Source organism: Mustela nivalis (assembly GCF_964662115.1).
Source record: "Mustela nivalis genome assembly, chromosome: 4".
NCBI lineage: Eukaryota > Metazoa > Chordata > Mammalia > Carnivora > Mustelidae > Mustela > Mustela nivalis.
In genome coordinates, this window is record NC_139023.1 from 67,991,520 (window position 1) to 68,018,792 (window position 27,273).

General features: G+C 45.5%; 1 protein-coding gene across 17 annotated transcripts in view; it reads right to left on the reverse strand.

Moving 5' to 3' along the window:
- The window catches only part of PIGG (phosphatidylinositol glycan anchor biosynthesis class G (EMM blood group)), a 46,323-nt gene extending 21,617 nt beyond the window's left edge, over positions 1-24,706 (reverse strand). For 14 of the 17 annotated variants that reach the window (XR_014311128.1, XR_014311129.1, XR_014311130.1 and 11 more), the window contains exons 1-6: positions 24,397-24,691; positions 23,354-23,559; positions 17,127-17,336; positions 11,589-11,777; positions 10,563-10,704; positions 2,022-2,234 (exon numbers count right to left, since the gene is read on the reverse strand). Coding sequence is in view for 10 of the 17 variants with exons in the window: in XM_082728555.1 (XP_082584681.1) it covers positions 2,022-2,234; positions 10,563-10,704; positions 11,589-11,777; positions 17,127-17,336; positions 23,354-23,559; positions 24,397-24,550 (1,114 nt within the window). In the remaining 7 variants the exon portion in view is untranslated. Of the gene's footprint in view, positions 1-2,021; positions 2,235-10,562; positions 10,705-11,588; positions 11,778-17,126; positions 17,337-23,353; positions 23,560-24,396 lie in introns of those variants that run through there. The other 3 variants (XR_014311127.1, XM_082728551.1, XM_082728549.1) reach the window with 3 other exon arrangements.
- Positions 24,707-27,273: the final 2,567 nt, after the last annotated feature.

Here is a 27,273-nt window from a genome sequence, read left to right on the forward strand (position 1 = left end):
CTCATGCCAGGGATTGGCCTATGCTCAACTCATGGGCTTCTTTCTGGCCACACCCACTGCAGTGCTTAATTCTCCCTACTTGCTCCTCCTGAAATAAGCAAACAACCCTCACTGTGGCTTTGTTTTGTTTTTTACTTTTTTAAAGATTTTATTTATTTACCTGACAGAGAGAGAGGAGAGAGAAAGCATAAGCAGTGGGAGGGGCAGAGGGAGAGGGAGAAGCAGGTTCCACACCAAGCAAGGAGCCTAACCCAGGACTCGATTCCAGGGTCCTGACATCATGACCCGAACCGAAGGCAGACGCTTACCCGACTGAGCCCCTCAGGCGTCCCTTTTGTTTGGTGCTTTATTAGATGTTAGTAGAGGAAAAAGGACACATATTACCAACAGCAAATTTTCAAAAGCTACTAAACTCAAAAGTTACTTTTGAAAACAAATATTGACTCTCCTCTGGACTGAAATATGCACCTGGGCTGGCCTCACTTTTCATACAGTTGCTCACTGGGGCCACCTCACGGACAAGGGGCTGGCCCCCTAAGCTCTCCCACCATTCCGGATACTCAGCGCCCCATTAGTCCTTGTTGATCTTCCACAGGCAAGTCAGGGCCAGCCTACAACTCAGGCATTCACTCTACTAACTAGTACTCCCTTTCTCAAGTAGGAAAAGCTGCCAACAACATGTTAAATGCACCTCAGACCAGGAGTCGACTGTTTCCAGATTCCCAAACCAGCCCCAGTCCCTGCACCAAACATGCGGTCATTGATGCAACTTGATGGTCAGATAAATTGTTTGAAAAGATGGTCTTGGGGGAGATACGCTCTCTTGTTCTGGATCATTCCTACCTCTTAGTTTCTCCTGGCTTAAAAATATAAACATATCCTTTGTTGGTCTCTGTTCACCTCATAATACAGCCATCTCCACACCCCACCTCCTTCCTTGCCCCGACTCCAATTCCGCCTTCTCCCAGCACTCTGTGTGTCCTGACGAAGTCGCTGGTAACCTCACCTGCCAGGTGAATGGTCAAGTCTCAGTTCCTCATTTTATCTTACCTTGAGCAGGATTCAACTTGGGTGCTCACTCCTCCCTTCCTAAAATTCTTTCCTTACTTGGCTTCCTCAACACTAATCCCCTCATCCTGCAAGCACCCTACTTCCCACTTCAGTAATGGTCATCCCATTCTTCTACTGTTCTGCTGAACACGGCAGCTTGCTCCTTATGCCTCTGGTTCACCATCAGTAAGTCCTGCCTGTACCAGCTTCAAAATATATCTGGAATGCCATCGTCTGTCCTGGACACAGCACCGCCACTGCCTGGGCCCTCATCTCACCTCTCATTGGGACATGCAGCAGCCTTCAGACTCTCCTACAACACAAGGCAGAACCTTCCACATAGGCGCCTGAGATGGCCTCTGAAACTGCAACTCGAAGACCTCAGACTCTGCACGAGATCCCCCCCAGCTCATGATGGAATTAAGAGCCCTTCCAAGGCCTGAAAGGCCTCCATATCCCTCTGACCTCGTCTCCTTCTGCCTTGCTCCAGTTCACCCTGTTCCAGCCACTCTGTCCCCTGGTCATCCTTTGAAGGTGCAGACACATCTCCTCTCTAGGATCCTGCATCTGCCACACGCTCCCTCTGCATCTCAAAGGCCGGGCCTCTGCCCCGACATCCCTCACCTACCTGCGTCCCCCATCCTTTCCCCAGTACACCCTTTTTCTGAGGTACTCATCACCATCTGACAGCTGCTGCTCCTTCTCCATCTCTGTAAGGTAAGCTCCATGAGGGCAGAGCCCTGGTGTTTCAGGAGCTTTTAACAGTCCTCAGCCAATCAGGAGCTTATTAAAAAAGTCCATATTTGTTGAATGAGTACATTTATGAAAGAGCTTGGTGTAGATAACTGTATCTGTCGGTGCTGCTAATGGTGACCATCATGGTTGTAACAAAACAGAAGCACAGTTGTGCACACCACGAACAAACAGGAAAACACCAGGCACAGTGGAAACATTGTCATTAACGGAGTTACCTTTTGTGTAGGATGGCACATTCTCTTGCAGTAATTTGCTGAGCTGCACTGCATTTAAATGTAAAAACCTCAGCTGTTCTCTCACGGGTCTCCCTTCCACGGTGGGGAACAGCAGGCTGCCAACACTGTTCCCTGGGATAGGCAGACCAAGCCCTATTGCAAGGGTTGCAGCCAAGTCAGTCTGTTGAACATGCTTTGGACGTCTGATGTCACCTAGAGAAAGGAAAGTGTTTTAAGCAACAGGCTCTCAAGTGTGTACAATGGTGGTCCTTCCATCAACCTGCTATAACCAATTACCTATCTCTTCAAAGCATTCCATGAATATTCATTCAGAAATCACCTCACTGGCGTTTATGTCAACAAATTTACCAAACATTCATTCTGTGTGGGCATGGGGCCTTCCCTGAACCAGGGTGCCGGTGGGATCTCTGGCGGTCCCTACCCCGTGGGTTCAGAGAGGTCTACACAGTGCTGAGAACCGGACACAGGCATCTCAGCAGCTCCTGGGCAGTAGAAGGTACCTCTAACTGGGGAGAGTAGAATGAGGCTGGATTCAGCTGGGCCAAGTCCTATAACCAACTCCAACAAACAAGACATCTGCCTACTGATGGCCCAAGCAACTGAAAGACTTCAAGTCCTAGCAATGGTTGGCCGTCCTACTGCCCCTCCCAAGGAGAATGGGTTCCACAGCAGGACACTGGGCTCACACTCCTGCTTTGCCACCATCTAGCTCATGCCTTGGACAAGAACGCAACTTTGTCAGACTGTTCTCATTTGCAAAGGGAACACCCAGCCTAACCATGCCAGGACAATATATTGATTATGGTACTTTTTGGTTGTATAGAATTTTTTTTTTCTTTTTAATTTGGTCAAGTATATTAACCTTTTCTTGACCAACCCTCCACTGATGGCTTCTGGGTTATGTTTAGAAAGAACCTTCTACTCCAGAATTATCATTTGTTTTCTTCTAGTATTTTCTTATACTAAGTGCACTGATTTGAAATAAAACAAAACCCAAAACAGAAAGCCCACCTTAAACTGCTTTTGGCACCGATAAAGGTGGTGGTGCTGGTGTTATTCTGGGACTATTGTAGGTCATTATATGACACTCATATCCAAGGCTGGTGACAACCAGTATTCTAAGCTTGGGAGGCAGAGAGAACAGATGTAAGATCCATGAATTTCATTTTACAGTAGTGAATGTGGATTGCAAGTATCAGTACAAACTCAAGACCTATTTTATCTTAAAAAGATTTCCTTGCTTTGTCCAGAAATGATAACTACACAAGTATCCACAAGTACTGCTAGTTCTGAGACGGTGGCCCTCAAAGATCCCTTTGCACTGAAAGGGACCAAGGAATCTGGGAAAAGCAGCTGATTCCAGGTCTAGGCAAGGATCTGTGCACGAGAAGCTGATACAACTTTTTAGACGAGGCAGTGACAGAGCCCTCAGAGAAACTAAGGTGTTTGGGACTTTCAGGTTAGAAGGACTCAAGAGCTAATCTGAATCAGAGGCTCCTACTGGCCAAAGATGGGACAATCTGAATATTAATAAGGGTAATTTTTATGGTGAATTGAAACAAACTATGCTTAAATCCATGAATTCACATGTTCTACTGAACACCAACAACACAAAACACTAGTTGGTTATAGCTGAAGCATGCTAGCGAACTCACAGTGAACTAATTCACTGATCTGGAACTGGAAATTAAGTGGGAAGAATAATTCATCTTTACTCCTATCTCATGTTAAAAAATGGTAGTTAGGTAACAAAAAGTAAATTAGGGAAGATTCTCCTTACAGAATTGTTCTGGCTAGTTAATGAAAAACAGAATTAGGTAATTAAAATATCACTATTTGCAACCTCCAGTGAATTACTAGTTGGTCATCAATGGCTATTGGCTTCATCAAACAGTCAGACACTGTGTGCATCCTGCTGGAAACAGCCTTAGGAAAACCAACCAAACCAATGGGATCTGAATCTGCCTCCTGATCAGAGAGGATTCACAGAGGAACAGAGGGTAGGTCAGCAGACAGTGCAGAGGAAGACTCCCCAGGGCAAATAAGCAGGTTTCTTCAACAAATAAACTGTGGTGAAATAGAAGAGGATGGAGTGGGGCCCTACAGACGGAAGACACATAAGAAGACACATCAGCTAATCTAAACGCATGGATCTTATTGGATCTTAACTCAAACAACTAATGAGGGAGACAGACTTTGGAAATCTGAACACTGACCACCACTGATGAATAAAGGAATGAATACCATATTTCAAATGTGCTACTCCAGAAAGTAAGAAAAAGAAAGTAAAAAAAGGACATAACTTCTAGAGACTTGCTTCCAAATAAAACAGAAGAGGAAAAAAAGCTAGAGGACATAGGATATAAGAATGGGCATAACAGGGGGCATCTGGGTGGCTCAGAGGGTTAAAGCCTCTGCCTTCGGCTCAGATCATGATCTCAGGGTCCTGGGATTGAGCCCTGCATTGGGCTCTGTTCAGCAGGGAGCCTGCCTCCCCCTCTCTGTCTGCCTCTCTGCCCACTTGCGATCTCTGTCTGTCAAATAAATAAATAAAATCTTAAAAAAAAAAAATAAAAAGAATGGGCATAACGGGCGCCTGGGGGGCTCAGTCAGTTGAGCGGCTGTCTTTGGCTCAGGTCATGATCCCAGATTCCACGCTCTCTCTCACACTTTGTGTCTCTTTCAAATAAATACATAAAAATCTTAAAAAAAAGAAAAAGAAAAAAGAAAACATTGGCTGGGTGGTGCACTTTATTACACTGTTTTGAATACTTTTGTATATCTGAAAATTTACATAATAAGGAGTCTTTAAGAAACACTTAAATGTTTTGATCTGTGAGTTATACAGGTTCAGAGAAAAGGTAGATTCTCAGCATGATTTTTTCCCAGAAGGTCCTGACATCACTTCCAGATGTCTTTTCTCTATTAATGGGAAATGCCACCTTTCGTCACCAAATGCCCAAATCTACCGGGGTCTATTTTTGGCCTCCTGACTTTGCTCTACTGATTAGTATGACTAGCTCTTACCAGCAGTATTTTGAGAATGGTAATTCTGTAATACTACTACAAGGGAGGCCACATTACACAGTGGGTTTTATCCTGTAGAAGAAGGAAAGCATTTCAGAAAACCATTATCCCCATTCAGCACCCAGCCCTTCTCCCACCTGTCTCCTCTCCACTGGTCCCTGCAATGTGCTCTGTACAGCTCAGCCACCTTTCACACCTTCCATCAACAAATACTGAGGACACAGACAGTACATGCCACGATTCTGGGCTTGAGGGCTAGAATATAAAAGAAAAGGCCAAGTCCCTCCCTTCACGGAGCTCACATCCTGTGAGCAGGAAGAGGACCATAAAATATCTTAGCTCTGCCCTGTGTGAAGGTGGAACAGAGGCATGAGGCCAGAGCTCGGGGGTGGACAGTAGCAGGCTGGGGCACCTGAAATCACATGGTACACAATTCAAAACTGCTTATTTTTCAGAATAACAAACATCTTAAGATTAATTTTTATTAGAATAAGCAACAAAAATTGACATAAACCTGTAGGATAAAAATAAGCCTTTAAAGACCTATCAGGAATGGTGGCTTGAGGAGCTCTGTGGATTGGCTTGCCAGGAAAAAAGCGCAACTGGTAAAAATTATAAAAAGCACCACCACCACCATGATATACCCATCTGGGGCATACAGTAAATAAAGAAATCTTTGTTCCAGAAAATCTCCTAAAGCTTGGTAAGAACAGAGCAGTGTGAGGCACCGGAGGAACCATGACTTCCTCCCTCCTCCCATAGCTCTGTGGGACAGACTCCGTGCTGAGAGGGTGCAGCAAAGAACACGGGGCCCCCTCCCCACTGGGTCCCCGTGAGGGCTCTGAGCTCTTCCGGGGAGAACAGGCTGCCAGCATCACCTGTCCTCCTCAGCTGTGTGGTGTAGAGGCTCAATCCCAGCTGAGTGTCTGGGTTCTCTCTTCTTCTGTCCCAGTTTGTTTCCAGGGTAGAGGCTGCCCCCAGAAGAGGCTAGTGGAAAAGACCACAGGCTTTTCCTGTGGCAGGCCACAGAACAGAGCAAAGCTCCCCACAAAAGAACTGACTTTGTCTGAAACAGAAGATAGTGAATTCAAGCCTAGGAATGTTCTTGAAAACAATGGAGATTTTGGAGGTGTGCAGGTAAGTGGAGGCTGGTAGCTTCATGACAGCCACAAGCTAAAACCACAAACTAGCTGGGCTCTCACTGAGAGGGCCAGGAGAGAAGGGTCAGAACCACCTCACAGAATAGCCTCGAAAATGACCCTGCAAAGGGGCTCAAACACGGGATCAGATTATGCAGCACATTTATTATAAGTTGTCAAAAATAAGGCAGTCAGCTGGCAATGAGTGCAGCCTGAAGCTGGGTGTGACAGCAATAGAGGCAATAGCCTGGCACAGCTGTCACAGAGAAAGAGAGAGGCACAGGGTGTCAGCGAGACTGCTGGCACCCCAGGGTGGCTGTACCAGCCTGGGAGCCACAGCTGACTCCACACTGCAGGAGAGAGAGGGAGCCACTGGAGTGGCCTAGCCATGCTGCTTGGCAAACAAGGGAACAACAATGACGACAGCTGTGGGGTGGGTTGGGGGTGGGTCAGCATCCAGAGTTGCTGCAACATATGATTTGAAATGGTCAGTTTTCACACCAAAAACTATTAAGAATTAAGCAAAGAAACAGGAAACAATGACTCAAACAGAAGAAAAAGCAAGAGAACCTTTCAGTAAAGGACCCAGACATTAGAGGTAATAGATGGACTTCCAAGGAACCATGGCAAACACGTTCAAAGAGCTCCAGGAAACCATGCATAGACAAGTAAAGGAAGGTCTGATGACAATGTGTCATCAAGTTGAGATTATCAACAAGGAGATAGAAATTATAAAGAAAAGAATCAATGGAAACCATGAAGATGAGAAATATAATAACTGAAATGAAAAACTCACTCACTATAGTTGCACTGAACTGGCAGAAGAATCACCAAATTTAAAGGCAGCGTGATAAAAAGTATACAATCTGAAAAACAGAAACTTTCCCAAATTTGACGAAAACCATTAATCTACATATCCAAGAGGCTCAATGACCTCCCAGTTGGATAAGCACAAAACACAAAGACATATTATAATGAAAATGCTGACAGACAAGACAAGGGAAGCCCAGGCAGACTGAGAGGAAGTCCCATCAGAAGCCATGCAGGCCACAAGGCAGTGGGACAGCGCACCTGAAGTCCTGAAAGAGAGAGAAATGGTCGGCTCAGAATCTTCTACCCAGCAAAACTATCTTTTAAAAATAAAGGCACAATACCTCATGAAAATATCTGTCCAACGGCGCCTGCATGGGTCAGACAGTTAAGTGTCCAACTCTTGATTTCAGCTCACCTCATGATGTCAGGGTCTGGGGATCAAGCCTTGCTTTGGGCTCCCCGCTCACTGTGGAGTCTGCTTGTCTCCCACTCTCTGTGCCCCTCCCCTTGCTTGCACACACTGTCTTGCTCTCGCTCTCACAAATAAATAAATGATAAATATTAAAAAAAAAAAAAAGAAAGAAAACATCTATCCACACAAAAAACTTCCCAAATGTTCATAGCAACATTATCTGTAACAGCTGAAAAGTGGACACAACCCATATATTTATCAACTAATGAATGGATACATGATGTGGTCTATCTGTCATGTGGAACATAACTCAGCCAAAGAAAGAAAGAAGTCCTCACGCCACTACAACCTGGGTGACCCTTGAAAGCACTCTGCCAAGTGAAAGCAGCCGTCACACAAGGCCATGTAATACAGGGCCCATTCAAGGGAAATGTCCAAAAGAGGCAAATCTACAGAGATGGAAAAAAGATCCACAGTTGCTGGCAGCTGAGGGAAAGGCGGTAATTGGGGGTAGACTGTCCTGAAATTAATACCTCCTCTCAGCAGGCTACCTGCAAGGCAGTCCTGGCTCATAAAATAAGCATAATGAGACAACTGAACACAACCACTCTTTATAGGAGTCAATAAAAGAAGAAAAACTTGGAACCCACTGTTGGCACTGAGGTCAGTGGCCTGAACCACCCTGTCAGGTGTCCTGCACAATTAGCCCCCCTGGCTGTTCCTGGAAGTGAAGATGCAGTCAGGCCTTCCATGGAGGACAACCTTCCTTTGAGATGAAACATCAGCACTTGAGTTCAAAAATGACCCTCACATCCCTGTAATAAAAGTCACCGGTTTAGTTCTCTCTTTTGCTCTGCAGACTATAAGCTCCCTGAGGATGGAGGCTGCCCACAGTGTCCAGCACAGTGCCTGGCCCACCTCTGCTGGATGGCTGAGTGGAAAGGGCATTTTTGGCATGGGGCTCTCGCTCCCATAGGGGAGCCATATGGAACCCTTCTTTGGGTACACAGTGGGGGAAAGCCAGGTGTAGAAGGCAGGTGTTCTGGTGGCTAGTGTGTGTGCTCACTGGAGGATAGGCTTCATTAAGACACCTGGACTAGGAAGGCTCAGGTCCCAAGAGCTGAGGACTTACATCTTAGGAGATTAGATGTCCGAGAGGAAGAAGTGTTGCAAAATGATTGAAAGAAATCAATGGAGATTCTTCCCCAAATAATCCTCGCTCAAGCGGGAGACTCATTCCTTCGACAATCCTTTTTGGCACCCATTACATACCAGGTGATGTTTATGCCCATGGTAGGCATGTACAATGAACAAAACAGATTTGGCCCTGCCCGACTGCAGGCTGAAGTGCAGAGAGCAGGCGGCTGTTACATGCATCACACGGGCAAGTCTGTAATTACAATCTAAGCGAAGAAAGAGGGCACCGAGCGTGGACTGCTGTGAATGACAAGCACAGTGAGGGCAATTTGGTTTCATGGATGAGCGAGAGATGTCAGCTGAAACCAGGGATGAGTGGACAAGCAGGCTGAGGGGCTGATGATGACAGAGCTGGGCACCTGGGGAAGAGTTCGTCACCTGGAGGACTGTGTGAAGGGCAGAGGCCAGGACACAGTGAGTAATGGTGAATATGGTTTAGGATGAAGCTGCAAGGTAGGAAAGAAGCCTCACGTAGGATTGTTAATTGATCCAAAGTTCAGCTACTGAAAGGTTTTATGTACTGGAGATCAGGGATGGTCTGGAACGTGAGGAGCGAGGGAGAAGGATGGTGAAGGGGGGACGCCCACATTTCTACCTGGAAGAATCACATGAAGGTGCCATTTGTTGGGAGGGGAATATGAGAGGGCAGATTAGACATGAGGCTGTCACAGTTTCTCTACCTTTGGGAGACCCAAGTGGAGGTGTCAGACAGGCAGCTGAGTAGACAGTCTGGAGATTGGAAAAGAGGAGACAGCCAGTGGGATAAATCTGACAAACCTATTCATGGGACTTAAAACTGTGGGCGCGGACAAGATCATCTTAGAATTGAATATAGAGTGAAACCAGGAGACAATCCAGAAAGAGTGCCAGGGCCAGGAGCTAAGCTAACAAAGACTAGATAGCAAAGTGAGGTGCAAAGAAAACCAGGCAAATGGGAGCTACCAGAACGGGGGGTCAGAAATGCCAAATGGTACTGAAGGATCACGTAAGAGGAAGCCAGAGTGTCCAACTCAGAAATAACTGGTGAGTGAGGGTAGGCGTGTTGTAAACTTGAGGCAGCAGAGGAAGTGCAGGATGAAGAAGAGACAGGGCACGTGGCCATGAGGCAAGCCGGCCTATGTGTGTTTGGGGTGGACAGCTGGGCTGTCTTAATGCTGACATACAGGCCCTCAGTTAGTCCTGCTCTGACTGATCCTGACTCCTCGAGTTTCAAAAGATTATAAAAATTTTGGGGGCACCCAGGTGGCTCAGTGGGTTAAGCCTCTGCCTTTGGCTCAGGTCATGATCCCAGGGTTTTAGGGTCGAGCCCTATATTGGGCTCTCTGCTCAGCAGGGCCTGCTTCCCCCTCTCTTTCTGCCTGCCTCTCTACCTGCTTGTGATCTCTCTCTCTGTCAAATAAATTAAAAAATCTTAAAAAAAAAAAGATTGTAAAAATTTTGATTATTGGGGCATCTGGGTGGCTCAGTCGTTTGGGTGTGTGCCTTTGGCTCAGGTTGTGATCCCAGGGACCTGGGATCAAGCCTCAGACTGGGTTCCTTGCTTAGAGGAGAGACAGCTTGTGCCTCTCCCTCTGTCCCCTTCCCTGCTTGTGTTCTCTCTCTTTCTCTCTCTCAAAAAGATAAATACAATCTTAAAATTTTTTAAAATTATTAATGTTTTTTTCTTTCAGTTCACATGTGTTCAGATGTCCCAAAACTACTGGTAATTTTTGTTAAAGTTTCAGATACCCAGGCCATGACCTTCATAAAACAAAATTCCTAAAAAGAACATTTATATTTTAAAAATTAGGGCAAGAAATGTAAACTCCAAATACTGGCTGCCCTTTGCCCCATTTTCATCTTCACATTGCTTGGGATATTTCAAACTTACACAGTTTCCAGAAAGATACACAGAATACAGTTTTAAAATAGTAAACATTCCTAAATCCTCACCAGGTTTTCTTTCAAATGCAGAACTGATTAAGATCAGGGCGGTGTTAAGCTCCTCCATGGAAGAGGCCCCGTGACCTCCTGCTTCCGACATGCCATGATCACCACAAAGAACTAGCAAATTGGGTACAAGAGTCTCTCTCTCCTATAAGGCAAAGAAAAAAAATATTTCAATTGCATTCAGACTGAGGAGAACACATGATCTTGTTAAGGAAACAACTTCAGATTTTACCTTTACTTTAAAAGAATAACTCTTTATAAATGAGTTAGACTTTTTTTTCTTAACCTATGAACTTACAGCTAGATCAAAGGGTCAAAAACAAGTAATATCACAAATATAACAAACAGAATCATATGGAGGTCATGAAGCACAGCAGGGTTCTATTTAGGACCTCTCAGGGTAGAGGATTTGGGCCTGGTTTCTACGGACCGTGAGAGCCTAGGCGCATGCCTTATCATACCCATATTATGTGTCACATGGGATTGCCCCTCAGCCTACGGCTCCAGCCAAGGGCCTCTGCTGCTCCTTGAGGTGCAGGGCAGGCTCTTCCTTGCTTTTGCTACTTTCTTCAGCTGGAATGCACTTTCACAGACGGTGCATTTGCCCCCTCCCTCCCTTCAAGGCTCTGCTCCAGTCTCTTACTCCTATCTTGAAGGACAGCTGCTCTCACAATTCTGCCTCAAATTGCAACTATTCTCTCAGATGCTGGTCCCTCCTCCTGCCCCACATTTTCCTAGAATACTTATATACTCGTTGATTATCCTCACTTGTCCTTCCTGGCTAAAGTATAAGCTCTACAGATGCCCAGACAGGCATTCAAGAACTAGGAGGGGGATGAATGGGTCAATGGTAGACATAGTCAGAGCTGTTGGGAGGCTGAGCCCATGCTCTGTGCTTACAGGCAAACTGTGTGATGGTGGGCGTGGCATTTACATAGGTCTCGAGTCCACTTCAGGAACTCGGTATCTCTTAGGAGTTGCTGGCACAGTTGAAACTCGTGCAGCCCAGCGCACCACAGTAAGCCTCACCTCGGACAGCAGTGAGGTGTGGATCTTCATCAGGACACTGTCCATCTCCCGGAGTTTGTGCCCGATCAGAGGGCTACTGGGACCAGAGACATGGCCGATGTGGTCCAGCCCGAGGTAGTGGAGGATTAACACATCCCAATCTCCTCTTTTTAATACTTTATCCAAATGCCTTGTAACATTATTATCCACCTGTAAAGGGGGAAAGGTATGTATGAATAGCTTCCTTTATTTCCCTTGATCTACACTCTCCAAGGAAAAGGATACAGTTCTTTTAAAATCTAGGCATTTTGGAGGAAGGAGCAAGATGGCGGAGGAGTAGGAGACTGAAATATCATCAGGTTCCAGGAGTTCAGCTAGAGTTATCAAACCATTCTGTACATCTACAAACTCAACAGGAGATAGAAGAGAAGAAGAGCAGCAATTCTAGGAAGAGAAAATCGACTGCTTTCCAGAAGGTAGGACTTGTGGAGAAGTAAATCTGAAGTGGTGGGAAGACAGACCACGATGGGAGAGGCCAGCTCCTGGCAAGCAAAAGAGCAGTGGAGCACAAATTTGACTTTTAGAAGTTGGCTCCACTGAGGGACGTTGCTCCAGAGGCTAAGTGGGGGTGGAGCCCTCGTGGGGACAGTGTGGTCTCAGGATCCATGGGGTCACAGAAAGACCAGCAGTGTCTGAGTGTGGCAGTGCTCCCAGGTATTGAAGCAGTGATGCCACCTGCAGAGACAGCCAAGGAGGGGGCTCTCAGCTCAGGGTTACCATAAACCATGATCCAAGGCACAGCTGGGTGACTGCTCTTCGAGCAAGGACCCCATAAGTGGCAGATCCAAAAAAAGCCCACCCTTCCTCCTCTGGGAGGAATGGCATGGAAGCAAGTGGCAGGATCTGCTGGGTTTGGAGACTCCAAATGGGGCCGTGCACCAGAGATAGAAATGCTATCAGTCACAGACTGGTTGAGCTCGAAGCATGGCCAGAGACCAGGGAGACGGGAGGGATTGACTACTTTTCTCTGAGGGTGCTCTGAGGAGTGGGGCCCCAAGTTCTTGGCTCCTAGGGGGCCAGAGATTAGGTGGCTGCCATCTTCAATCCCGTCCTCCAAAGTTCTACAGAAAGCGTTCAGGGAACAAAAGCTCCTGAGCACAAACTGGAGCAGATGACTTAGCCTGGCCCCTGGCAAGGGTGGTGTAATTCTGCCTTGGGCCAAGACATTTGTGAATCACTATGGCACACCCCTCCCCCAGAATATTAGCCAAGAACATCTATCAAGACCAAACAACTACTGGACCACATGGGGAGAATCCTAGATATAAGAGATACCGTAAGATGAAACAATATGAGAATAATTGGGATCCCAGAAGGAGAGCGAGAGGGGCAGAAGATATACTGGAGCAAACTATAGTAGACAATTTCCCTAATTTGGGGAAGGGAACAAGCATCAAAATCCAGGAGGCACAGAGAACCCCACTCAATTCAATAAAAATAGGTCCATACTCCATCATCTAATAGTAAAACCTATAAGTCTTAGTGACAAAGTGAAAATCCTGAAAGAAGCTTGGGACAAGAGGTCTGTAACACACAATGGCAGAAATATTAGATTGGCAGCAGACTTATCCACAGAGATCTGGCATGCCAGAAAGGACAGACATGATATATTCAGGATGCTAAACAAGAAAAATAATGCAGCCAAAGAATATTACATCCAGCTACACTGTCATTGAAAATAGGAGGAGAGATTAAAAACTTCCAGGACTAACAAAAATGAAAAGAATTTGCAAACACCAAACCAACCCTACAGGAAATATTGAAAGGGGTCCTCTAAGCAAAGAGAGAGCCTAAAAGTAACAGACCAGAAAGGAACAGACACGATATATGGTAACAGTCACCTTACAGGCAATACAATGGCACTAAATTCATATCTTTTAATAGTTACCCTGAATGTAAATGGGCTAAGTGCCCCAATTAAAAGACACAGGGTATCAGAATAGATAAAAACAACAAGACCCATCAATATGCTGTCTATAAGAAACTAATTTTAGACCCAAAGACACATCCAGATTTAAAGTGAGGGGGTGGAAAACAATTTACCACGCTAATGGACATCAAAAAAAGGCTGGGGTGGCAATCCTTATATCAGATAAATTAGACTTTAAGCCAAAGACTATAATAAGAGATGAGGAAGGACACTATATCATACTTGAAGGGTCTGTCCAACCTGAAGATCTAACAATTTTAAATATCTATGCCTCTAACATGGGAGCAGCCAATTATATAAACCAAGTAATAAAAAAATCAAAGAAACACATCAACAATAATACAATAATGGTAGGGAACTTTAACACCCCCCCTTACTGAAATAAAGGCTTTAAATGACACACTGGACCAGATGGACATCACAGATAAATTTAGAACATTCCATTCCAAAACAACAGAATACATTCTTCTCTAGTGCACATGGAACATTCTCTAGAATAGATCATATCCTGGGTCACAAATCAGGTCTCCACCAGTTCCAAAAGACTGGGATCATTCCCTGCATATTTTCAGACCACAATGCTCTGAAACTAGAACTCAATCAGAAGAGGAAAGTTGAAAAGAACTCGAATATATGGAGGCTAAAGAGCATCCTACTTAACAATGAATGGGTCGACCCAGAAATCAAAGAAGAACTTAAACAATTCATGGAAACCAACTGTTTGAACCCAACTGTTCAAAATCTTTGGACACAAAGGCGGTCCTGAGAGGAAAGTATATAGCGATACAAGCCTTTCCCAAGAAACAAGAAAGGTGTCAAGTACACAGACTAACCCTACATCTAAAGGAGCTGGAGACAGAATGGCAAAAAAAGCCTAAACTCAGCAGAAGAGTAATAATAAAGATCAGAGAAGAAATCAAAATAGAAACCAAAAGAACAGTGAACAGATCAACAAAACTAGGAGCTGGTTCTTTGAAATAATTAATAAGGTTGATAAACCCCTGGCCAGACTTATCCAAAAGAAAAGAGAAAGGACCCAGATTAATAAAATCATGAAAGAGGAGAGATCACAACCAATACCAAAGAAATTCAAACAACTACAAAACATACTATGAGCAACTATACACCAGCTAATTTGACAATAGAGAAACATATAAACTACCAAAACTGAACCAGGAAGAAACAAAAACCTGAACAGATCCATAACCAGTAAGGAGATTGAAGCAGGCATCAAAAATCTCCCAACAAACAAAAGCCCAGGGCCAGACAGCTTCCCAGGGAGTTCTACTGAACATTTAAAGAAGAATTAATACCTATTCTCCAGAAACTGTTCCAAAAAATAGAAATGGAAGGAAAACTTCCAAACTCATTTTATGAGGCCAGCATTACCGATCCCAAAACAAGACAAGACCCCATCAAAAGTAGAATTACAGACCAATATCCTTGATTAACATGGATGCAAAAATTCTCACCAAAATACTAGCCAATAGTATTCAACAGTACATTAAAAGGATTATTCACCACAGCTAAGTGGGATTTATTCCTGGGCTGCAAGTTTGGTTCAACATCTGCAAATCAATCAATGTGATATAATATTAATAAAACAAAGAACAAGAACCATATGATACTCTCAATAGATGCTGAAAAAGCATTTGACAAAGTACAGCATCCTTTCTTGATCAAAACTCTTCACAGTGTAGGGTACCTTGATATCATCAAAGCCATCTATGAGAGGCAGGGCAGGGGGTCGTGGAGGGTAGGGAGGAAAAAAATAAACAAGATGGGATTGGGAGGAAGATAAACCATAAGAGATTCTTAATCTTATAAAACAAACAGGGTTGCTGGGAGGTGGGGGGTAGGGATAGGGTGGCTGGTTATGGACATTGGGGAGGGTATGTGCTACGGTAAGTGCCATGAAATGTGTAAGCCTAATGATTCACAGATCTGTACCTCTGGGGCAAATAATACATTATATGTTAATAAAAATGGAAAAAAAAAAATAGAATCTAGGCATTTGGGGCACCTGGTGGCCCAGTTGGTTAAGTGTCTTCTTTTGGCTTGGGTCCTGATCCTAGGACTCTGTGATGGAGCCCGCATTGGGCTCCCTGCTCAGTGGGAAGCTTGCTTCTCCCACTCATACAAGCCCCTTCTTGAGTTCCCTCTCTTGCTGTCCCTCTCTGTTAAATAAACAAAATCTTTAAACAAAAAGAAAATCTAGGACTCAGAGTCTGAAAACACCAAAAAAACCCCAAACACAAACAGAAAAATCTGTCATAAGAAAGTTAAACAAATATTAGCATTAGATTAAGCTTTCACTAATACTGTCCTCACATTTCTAAGGTATAGATAGAACATACTATATAGGTAATTTAAATGAGAAGTGTTGTTCTGATAAAAACATTCTGTGGGCACTTGGGTGGCTCAGGTTAAGCCTCTGCCTTCAGCTCAGGTCATGATCTCAGGGTCCTGAGATCAAGCCCCACATTGGGCTCTCTGTTCAGCAGGGAGCCTGCTTCTTCCTCTCTCTGCCTGCCTCTATGCCTAGTTGTGATCTCCGTCTTTTGAATAAATAAATAAAAAATCCTTAAAAAAATAAAAAACATTCTGTGGGATCCCTCCTGAGAATTAACTAATACTAGTTGATGACCAGGTGACGCAGGTGACCGGGGTGGGGTGGGGGGTGGTGAAGGTGAGGGCATCTAAGTGTGTCCTGTGCAAAGGCTGTTCTGGGAAGAAAGAGACACAGCTCTGAGCAACTAGCGGTTGAGCATCCCCCGACAGAGCCATGAGCCTGGTCAGGTCAGCCTAGACCATTCAGCTGGTCCACCTCCCGCCCACTGAAAAGTCTCTACAAAGGGAAGGATCTCTGAGTGATGAGACAGAGGACAGGGAAACTCACTTCTGAAAGCAACTGCTGCATGTACAGAAGTCAACTTTAGGAAAGAGTATTAATGTAAGTAAAAGTACAAATGCTCTATCAGGCCCAGTAAACTGAGCTGGTATGGGTTTGTCTTTGTTTTGTGTGGCTTCCTTCTGCTTCAGGGTCAGCTTTCTAACTACAGGTCTTTTTTCCTTGTTGGAGCCTGTCCAGCACAGGACAGTGTCCCTTGGGACCAGGCTCCACCCAGCTCACCATCTGTTCTTCTACCTCCCCACTGGGAACACAGCTGCACTAACAGGAGAACCAGTAGCCTCAAGGATCCCAGGGAGGCCATGGAGTCCTCTGCCTTGCCTTGTACCGATGCTGCCACCCCCCATTCTGTCCACATGGGAAGCTGCCACTCACTTCTCAAAACAGCTTAAATGGCTCCTTGCTGGGAAGCCCTTCCTAGTCATCTATACCCCATCAACAGGTGCTCAGCTGTTCTAAGAGAGCTTTGTTCACATCTCCATCAGGGTTTATGTCCCTGGGTTGAACCTGATCATGTGGATGAATGGTGTCTATAATCTCTCCATACCTCTCCCAGCACACCAACAAAGGCCACATACAAAACAGTCTGATACCCTGCCTCTCCCCGACAGGGTATCAGACTCCAGTGTGATAAAGGGTTCTTATTCTAAAAACTGACCTCCGTATAATCTGACACGAAAAATGAGGTTGTTCCATCATACTCCACAAAATGCTTTGGGAATAGTTTCACCCATGTTTCATCTCCATAAAAAATAATTCTTTTCCCAGCTGCTTTTGCCTGTGTGATCACGTTGTCTTCCACCAGTGCGGGGGAATTGAGGTTCCTGACAACATCGATGAAGCCGGGGAGGCTCCCTGTCATCATTGCCTGCAGAAGGAAACGTTCATGAAGTTAGACTATGGAATCGAAAGCACAGCATAGGAAGGAGCGCCGCAGATCATGTTATGGATGAAAGAGGAGAGCTTGAAACTAGGACATCCCCAATACTGGAAGCTGGGTCAGAGGGGAAAGCTGCACACAGATTTTGGCAAAACTAGCAAACCTGTTCTCAAAGACTTGACTGTCTTTCAGCCAATGAGAGGATGAAGGAGGAGGCTGGGGCAGTTGGACCACCGTGGTAGACAGAAAAGCTGCAGGTTAGAGCAACTGAAGAAAACGGCAAAGCATGGTATACACTGAAAACATGAAGCTGTATACTCAACTGCCTATCAGGTCCCCACCTAAGCTTCAAATCTGCCCTGTGTGATAAGCAAACACTGTGTACTCACCTTACAACCTAGCCATTCTAATGACCATGCCATGTGTACAAGCAGCCTCTCCCACAGTCTCTGTGCAAGAACTCTCAGAAATTCTCATAGTAAACTGGCCCAGGGGTGCTGGTGGGACACCCCTGCTCCAAACACACACACACACACACACACACAGCACCATCATTTCTGGGAGGAAAGGGTGGGTGTCACATATCCCCATACCTTTCTGATGCAGAATTATGTCAACAATCTCCCTCACTTCAGCACAGTCTCAGAGGCCATAGTAATGGGTCACGTGTCTCCTATGATCTGGAGTTATCCAACAACCCATGACACTGGCATTTAGGGACCTACCTGTGCAATGAAAATAAACAGAAATCTGGATAATGACAATAGGCCCAATTTTGCCATTCTTTAACAGCAAAAAACCAACCAAACAAACAAACCAAATATGAATTAACCTGATTTCTGGAATGCCAGAGGAACTCAGCAAATCCTCTCCCCTAAGAGTAATGACAAAATGGGACAGAACTGCCCAAAACAACCATTTTAAGACTTAGAAAACTTACCAAGGATTTATAACAAATTGAGAAGTTCTTATCTAAGACAAACTACAGAATCTCAGTAAGAGCAGTGAGTAACCTGTGGTGTTTTAACATAGGCTGCTCCCCTTCCCTTACCCCCACCATGTCGTGGTCATGGGGACCTGATGGGTCCATCTGACCTGGAACTGCACGGAGAAGTCCCACGCTAGGGATGTGTTGAAAACAGGGAAGGCCAACATCACAGCTGCCAAAGCCATCAGTGCTGTTTTTGGTAACAGACAATCCCAACACTCAGAAATGGGATCTGGGGGGAACCCGGGTGGCTCAGTGGGTTAAGCCTCTGCCTTCAGCTCAGGTCATGATCTTGGGGTCCTGGGATTGAGCCCCACATTGCCAAGAGAGAGCTTCTCTCTCTCCCTCTGCTTCTCTTCCAGCTTGTGTGCACACGCACGTGCTCTCTCTCTCTCTCAAATAAAAAAATAAAATCTTTAAAAAAACGGGATCTAGGTTGGGGCCCCTGGGTGGCTCAGTCAGTTAAGCGTCTGACTCTTGATCTCAGCTCAGATCTTGATCTCAGGCTCATAAGTTAAAGCCCCACATTGGGTTCCATGCCGGGCATGGAGTCTACTTAAAAAAAAAATTGAAATTAAAAAAAAAATGGGGTTTAGGGAATGAGACAGGTATAGCAGATTTCTGTAAGCGCCCACTGAGCTGCGTGCACACATGGGGCTGATTGTGCACTCAGGAGAGAGCAGATAATGCCTAATAATCCACTCCTTTTAGCGGAATAGGAGACCCTACACAGAAAGTGACAGGGCAGGCTTATTAGGTGCCTGAACAGTGAGTACGAACCACACATAGACCCCTGGGAAGGGCGGAAGGCCTACTTGTTTAAGCACAACCTGTGACCAGTCACTGGCTAACCACTACTATGTTCATTCAGGGGTGACCTTTTGGAAGACCAGCTTAAAATAAAAACAAGAATTTAAAACAAAAACAAGCAGATGCCAGTTACTGTGCACTCCAGGAGAAAGACTCTATAGAATGAGTTTAGGCAAGTAACTCACTGACAAACCAGCAAAATGATAGCAAGAACCACCACTCCCGGGGTGGAGGATCAGGATCCAGAGTTGAGGTGAGGGTTGCACGGAAAGACCACATTTGTTAAATCTCACCGGACCGTACACATAAGAAGGTCTGCACTGCACTGTATGAAAATTCTACCTCAATGAAATTATTTTTTAAAAACGTGAGTCTTTCACCCCAGAATTTTACTACTTATAGGCAACCAGTTACTTTGGGTAAGTACTCTTTCATATATTTTCCTGTATGTGTACAATCACAAATATACAATGGTAATAAACTATATAAACAATTCTGCAACTTGCTTTTATTTTTCAATTAATAACATATCCCTAACGTCTCTCCCCAGAAAACTCAGAGTTACTTTATTTATTTATTTATTTTAAACTCAGCTACAAAGTACTCAGTATTTGGACCAAGACCATTTTAATGGACATGCATTTTAACAAGCTTGCAATGCAAGTGCCATTTGAGCTGAGACCTGAAGGCTGGCATGTTGTTGTCTAGGGGAGGGGAAGGGAGGTACAGTGGGGCTTCCCAGGCGGAACACAGCAAACTGTGAAAGCCCCAAGGCTGAGAGACGGCGGCATGCTTGGGGTATGTGTGATCTATGTGGATGAATGACACAGGAAGAGGGAAAGCAGCTCAGATGAGGATGAGGTAAACGGGAACAGGACCATGCAGACTCGAGGCCTGGGTTAGTAGGCAGATATAAACGAGTGCAGGGTTTGAAGAAGAGCACCACGACCTGCTTTGTTTGCAGGGGCTTGGGCACTAGGAGGTGCTGAGAGACTTCTACAGTCCTGGCTGGAGACCACAGCAGACTGGACCAGGGTGGCAAGAGTGCAGGGGCTGGCTCAGTGTTGACAGTACTGTCTACCTTGTTTCGTATAAAGAAGAGGTCATCATCAATCTTTACATTTTTACAGTGCGACAGACAAAAACTGGGCTTATAAATTGCTTTAGTTTGCCTTTCCCTGATTACTAGTACAGAATCTTTTCATATGTTTACTTGCCATTTCAATGTCTTCTTTTGTGGATTTCTTTATATCCTTTGCCATTGGATTGTTGTCCTTGGTCAGATTCTCTTTACACATCATGGGCTTAATATCTTGTTTGTGATGTCAACTGTCAATAATTTTTCCAGTTTATCATTTGTCAGTTGACTTGGTTTTTGTGTCTTTCACCACATAAATTTTTTTGGTTTCCATGTGGTCTAATCTGTCCATCCTTTTCCCAGGGGATTTTATAAGGTATTTGCCTCCTTCTCATATTAGACTGTGTTCCCACTGACATTTTTGAGGAGGGCAGGGACTACTTGGTACACTTCACCGCAGGAAGCATGCAGGCAGTTGGGAGCCCTAGGAAGTCTAAGTGAGAGCCCATGTCTGCCATCACCTTGGAGGTCATCCTGCAGTTGTTGTGACCTTGAGAACAGTAGTTTCTTCCCTTCTGAGAATGAAGGAGAGCTCTGCAGAAACTACTGGAAGAGGATGTGGCCTGGTCACCCTATTCAGCAGCGACCAACAGAGGCTCTGGAACTAGACACACATAGGCTAGGGTTGGTTTCTGATGCCAGCTGTGTGGTTCTACCACTTCAAGCCTGTTTCCTCATCAGGAAAATGGAGAAGACGGCAGTGTCTGCCTCACGGAGCCTAGATCATGGGGCTGTTGTGACAGCACATGACATAACATCTGTGCTTTGTGCTCACTGCAGTCAGTTGGTCAGTACCTGCTCCTTATGATGACTATAAATTCGCTGAAGAAAGGAAAAGCATTCACAAATTAGTTAACACGAGAAAGTGCTAGGAAAGTGCTATTAGTCTGAATCACTAAGATCAGCATTTTGTGACAACTGCATCAATACCTCAAGATTAATATATCCCTTCCCTAACAGGAGGCAGGGTAGGGGACACACTCCTTAGCCAATTACTACCCAATCCTACCAAATTCTAGAGCTGTGAACCCTAACTCCAATATGTATTTCTGGTTCTAGCTCTCCATTCCTGGGAAATGAGAGGCAAGAACCTGCAAAGGCCTGAAAGCAAATAAAATGAAGCACAAGACTGGTTCCATGAAATGACACAAACAGGCTGGAAACGGGAGGCCCCAAGAACCACAGTAACTGACATGCAGTCTGGACACAGTCTGAAGCCTGCACACCCACTTACATGCTTTCTTATAAACCTACTCAGATTCCTTACCAGGGGGAAGGAATGGGTTCCTTCCACACCTTCAATAGAACAGATGAAGAAATCAGTGCTCCTGATGGTGAGGAGCCTGGATGCCTTTCTTCCAGCTTTAACAAGACTGGCCTCAGCAGAATGAACATTCTTGAGAGGCCATCCCTAAGCTTCTTGACTGAAGGTGCCCCACTCTCTCCGTTTCTCATCAGTGTCATATTCTCCTCCCTGATTCCTTCCACAGCACTTATCACTTTTTGAAACTATCCCGATTATTTATTTATATAATTACATATCTTTTCTCCCCTCAATTAGAAATTAAGCTCCATGACGATAGGACACTTGTTCTTCATTGAATCTCTCTTAATTAAAACTGTGTGATACACAAAAGATGTTCAGGAAATACTGCTGAATGAAGGACACACTACATCCCAAAGTTGCAGAAAGTGGGAAACGCAAGAAAATAGGTCAAGAAGAGATGTGGTGGGGCGCCTGGGTGGCTCAGTGGGTTAAGCCTCTGCCTTCGGCTCAGGTCATGATCCCAGGGTCCTGGGATCGGGCCCCACATTGGGCTCTCTGCTTCGAAGGGAGCCTGCTTCCTCCTCTCTCTCTCTGCCTGCCTCTCTGTCTACTTGTGAGCTCTGTCTGTCAAATAAATAAAATCTTAAAAAAAAAAAAAAAGAGAGAGAGAGAGAGAGAGAGAGAGAGATGGAGATGTGGTATTAACCCTTTCAATCCCAGACGGTTTCATTCATCCAGTAAACAATTACTGAATACCTACCAAATACTGAATCAAGTAGTGGCTCCTTCTCACCAAATAACAAGGTGTCACATGATCAGCCATAGATGGAAGGCTCCAACCAGAGACTATCTTACCGTACCAGCCACATAGTCACAAACTTTTAAGCTCCTCTGTCTCTTTCTGCCTCCTCTCCTTTACTCACCCTTTCTGTTTCAACTTGTCATTTCTTCAGGCAGGCTTTTCTGACCCTCGATCTACACTGAGGCCTCCCAACCCCCCCAGTAATGAGCATCACATCCTGCTCTTTCTCATCATCATGTATTAATCACACTTTAAACTATAAATCAGTTTGTCTGCTCATTTGCTTAATGGCTATGTCTCTCACAGGTGACGAAAAACTCCATGAAAGCAAATACTATGTTGCCCTAACTGCAAACCCTTTACAGTAGTTGCATAATAAATAGTTCTTGAGCCAATCAATACAGCTTTACCCTTTCTTCTTCTTCTTTTTTTAAACTCATAGTTCATGGGTAAAGCACTATGTACTTTAAAGCCACACTCACTAGGCTGAGCACCTCAAAGGTGAGTTATATAGTAGAAACAGTGATAACTATTGAGGCCAGATCATGCAGGTTTGGTCATTATTTATATCATAGTTGTGGACAAGCCATCTAACTTACCTGAGTTAGTTTCTGATCTATAAAGTCAAGAGACTGAACTAGATTAACGTGAAAGGCTGGAATGTAAGTGACCCACTGATGATTAAAGAAGAGACCAGATTAGCAAGGAGGACACTATCTTCAGGATTAGGCTAACCTGACTGATCTGGCTCTAAACACCTTATGCCCTCCATGAAGTGCGAACTTGGGGCTACTTGACAAGAGACACAAATCATGGGTCTCAGTTCTACCCTATCTTGTGCGGCTTTGTCAGCATTTTATTGCCCCAGCCAGGTGGACAGCACTCAACTAATTTCCACCAAGTTAAAATTGGGACTCTAGGTAAAAGAGTACAGAGAGCCCCTCCAAACCTCCCAAAGAGCCAAATCATGACTTATAACACATTAAGTCAAACTGTTTACCTTGATTCGAGGCATAGTAACTGTAGGCAGCTTGGCTTCAGCCACAAAACTATGAGATGCTCCTTTCTCCACAAGATAAGTTGTGTAGGGCATAAATTTCACACCCTTTGACCCAAACACAAAATCATCTCTCAAGCCATCTATCAGCATAATAACAACTTTTCTGAATAGAGGTGGTGGGAGCTTGGTCCAGTTGGAACGGTCTCCTAAAAATGAAAGGAAAAAGGAAATTAAGTTTTTAAGCACCTTATAATCTGCTTCTGGCCCACTTCTCTAGCACATATGCTGTCATATCTACCTAACCCAAGCCAAAGAAAAGGACCGGTTACTGGACAGTGCGAGGATACTGAGGAAGCTGAAGGAGCCCCCGTATTAACCATGAATTGCCCTATGCATGGTGTGTACTGGGGAAGGAGAGTTCCTTCGTGAGAACCCTGGATATCCGACGTTTGCGGAGCTTGATTCAAAACACAGTGCAGCGGGTAGGGGATGGGCAAACGTCTACAAACTGTCTACACGGTCAGTGGCTGGTATTGTGGGGACCTAGTCAAACACGGGAGAGCCTTTACCTAGTGCGTACTACTGGGTAAGTGAGGGCCACTGGCAGGAAAAGGGGGACATTCACTGAAAGAATGTCACAGAAGAAAACGCAGTGCTTGGGGTCAGCGGAATCTTATATGCTGTGTCTTATTGAGCAGAAAGGGTGCCTGGGAAAGGGAGTGACACAACGGACTGTTCGGGCAGGGGGCGGGGCTGTGACGGGACGAGCGACGTCAGGAGACGAGTTAGAGCAGGTGTGCAGAGCTTTCTCTGCGGCGACCAGGGAGGAGACTGCAGCGTGGCTGGTAGTGGTGGATGCCACACGCTGTGGCGTACAGAAAGGGGCTGGGGCGGTGGAGAGAGGACTCCTGGGCGTGGAGTCCTCTCCTCCCAACGAGGAGAGCGCTCGGAAGTCCCGAGAAATGCGAGAGGCGATGCTCATAGGAGGCTCCTTTGGAGAAAGGGGTGGGGAGGAGCGGAGACGGCCGGGGAGGGGTCCGTACCAGCTGAGGGCTCGGGCGCTGGAGGCTCTGCTTGGTGCTCCGTCCTGGAGGAGGAACGAATCGGAGCCGGGAAGAATCCCCGAAGGAAAAGCGCGACCCCGAGCACCTGGATCACCACGCAGCAGGCGGCAAAGGTCCCGGAGCCCAGCCGCATCGTGCCTAACCGCTGGGCGCGGATCCCGGGTCCCTGACCCCCGTACGAGCCTCGCCCCGACGGGCGGCTTCCGGGAGCTGCCGCCGAACAAGCGTGAACTGGCCCGCATAACTGGTGCCGGCTCAGTGTGTCATCACGTCCGCCGTCGCGCCGGAAATACGCAAAGGGAAGGCGCTTGCCGGCGCCGGCAGTCCCCAGAGTCCCCGAACCCCTTGCCAATACTTCCGGCGCGTGCCCGGGCGAACTCCCTCCCGCCCGCGAGGCCCCTCCCTCGTGTCCCAGTGGGTCCCGCCGGGTCTGGTTCGAGAGGTGGGAGGCTGTCTTGTGCCATACCTCCTGCTAGGAGCTCTCAGCTGTGTCGCATCGGCCTGCCGTGTAAGGTGCCGTCGCCTCCGAGCGCTCACCTGTCGTGGGCAGGTGTGTGCCGCGGAGCCTTTAAGCTGCGCCGCTGTCCCATTGCGGGGTGACCTAGAGAAGGTCAAGGCGTCCGTATGCAGACCAGACGCCAGTACCTTGTTGGGATCTCGTGCGACCCTTTCCCCGAACGCCTCCTCTGTCCCCGGCCTCGACGTGTGACCAGTACTCACTCACCCTGAGTGTTAATAACAGCCTCTGAACAACAGCTGGACTTTCTAGTTATCACCTGCCAGGCACCCGGTCAAGCCCTTGAAGTTATTTTATTTGATCACAAGAACCCTTTAAAGTAGTCATTATTCTTCATTGCAAACCCAGAAATGAAGTAACGTGTCTAAAGTGACACAGCTAACGAGGCACAGGACAAAGATTTAGAGCCCACAGTCTGACAGCCTGTGCTTTGAATCTCCACACTTTGTTGACTTTTAAAAGAAAAACAAAGGGCGCCTGTGTGCCTCAATTGGTTAAGCAACCGCCTTGGCTCAGGTTATGATCCCAGAGTCCTGGGATCAAGTCCTGCATGGGGCTCCCAGCTTTGCTGAGGGTCTGTTTCTCCCTCTGACCTTCTCCTTGCTTCTGACCTTCTCTTTCTCAAATAAATAAATGAAATCTTTAAAATACCCAAAAAACAAAACAAAACCAAAGATTACATCATCCCTTACAGGGGTCTTTGTTATGAGCTGAGTTTTATCCTTCCAAAAATTCATTATGTTTACATCCTAAACCTCAGTACTTCAGAATCTGATTGTATTCAAAGATACATTTTAAAGACTTAAGTCAAAATAAGGTATTAACTTTAAAAATAAAACGGCCCGTTATTTTACCTGCCAAGTAAGTTTATTCAGAAATGCAGAGAATTGTAATGCAAGACCAGCAAGTTATAGCAAACATGGAAGAGGTTGTTCTATTTTTATTTAATTGATTTTATTTTTTTTTAAAGTAGGCTCCACCAGCATGGAGCCCAACAGGGACACAGGTGAGGTCCGTGTGCCTTCCCATCTCTGAGATGCAGGAGCCTTGAGTCCCACCAAGAGCAAAGTTGTTTTTTCAGCAAGTGGAAGTGCTCTGTCCTCATTTTATAATAAGGGAACGCTTGTCACTGTCCATGGTAATGTTAGTCACCTGGCTGAAGCAGTGATAGTCAGGGTTCCCCACCATGAAGTTACTCTTTTCCATGAGCATACAGCGTGTCTTCATAAGTAGGAAAACACTGCACTGAGCTCAAACACTAACTGAGAGGGGAGTTAGCTCCATTTCCTTAATGGATGGCTGAGTGTCTACATCTGCTATTTGGAATTCTTATAGGAGAGGTCTATTCAATTCCATTTGTAAAAAACAACAACTATATAATCTGTTGGTAGAAATGCAACTGAGTAATTTAAATGATCCCAATGGTTTCACTGAATAGTTCATTAATTGGGCAGCATCCCATTTAGCAAATGGAAAGGAGCTCCTTTTAGCTGCAGGGAAGGGAAGGGATTTAAAGGCAGAGAAGGGATTGAAAAAAAAGAAATTACTAGAAAAGGATGCAGTCTATTTCAGGCAATGTCTCCTTCCAAAGGGCAACAGAAGGGGCCATTCAGTTCATTTTCCAGCCTGACTGGTTAAAGTTTACACAGAGGTGAGAGTGTGTGAAACTGCAGTTAGATCAGGTAATAAGTCTTGGTTTGCTGGCTTGCATCTCTTGACACAAGTGACTCCATTTTGGGCCTGTGGTTTCTTTTAAAAAAGTCATTTATTTTGGTGCACCTAGGTGGCTCAGTTAAGTAGCTGCCTTCAGCTCAGGTCATGATCTCATGGTCCTGGGATCAATCTCCATGTTGGGCTCCCTACTCCTCGGGGAACCTACTTCTCCTCTCCCTTTGCCTCTCCCTTCTGCTCATGCACTTTATCTCAAATAAACAAATGAAATCTTTAAAGAATCATTTATTTTTACCAGTGTGGACACCAGGGCAGGTTATGCTCCAGCACTACAGTGTTTGGTCACTGTCTCATTCCTGCTTTGGGATTGGGAGCACTTTCCATTGGTTATTGTTCTCTGTTGACATCTTTCCATCTCTGTGGCTCTTTTCCTGGAACTTCTTTACTTTCTGATACTTCCCGATTATCCTGGCTCCTATACTTCCTGTCTCAGTTCTAGTGTCAGCAATTTCTTTAAGGAGCCCTGGTTAGTAGAGGATGGTATAAAAGTCTTACACGTGGGAGCTAAATGTGCTCAGCGGACAATGCAAGACAATATATGCATGTATTCCCACCTACGCTGACACACCTAGTTATAAAGGTTTCTATGTGCAACTGTCTGTGTCCAT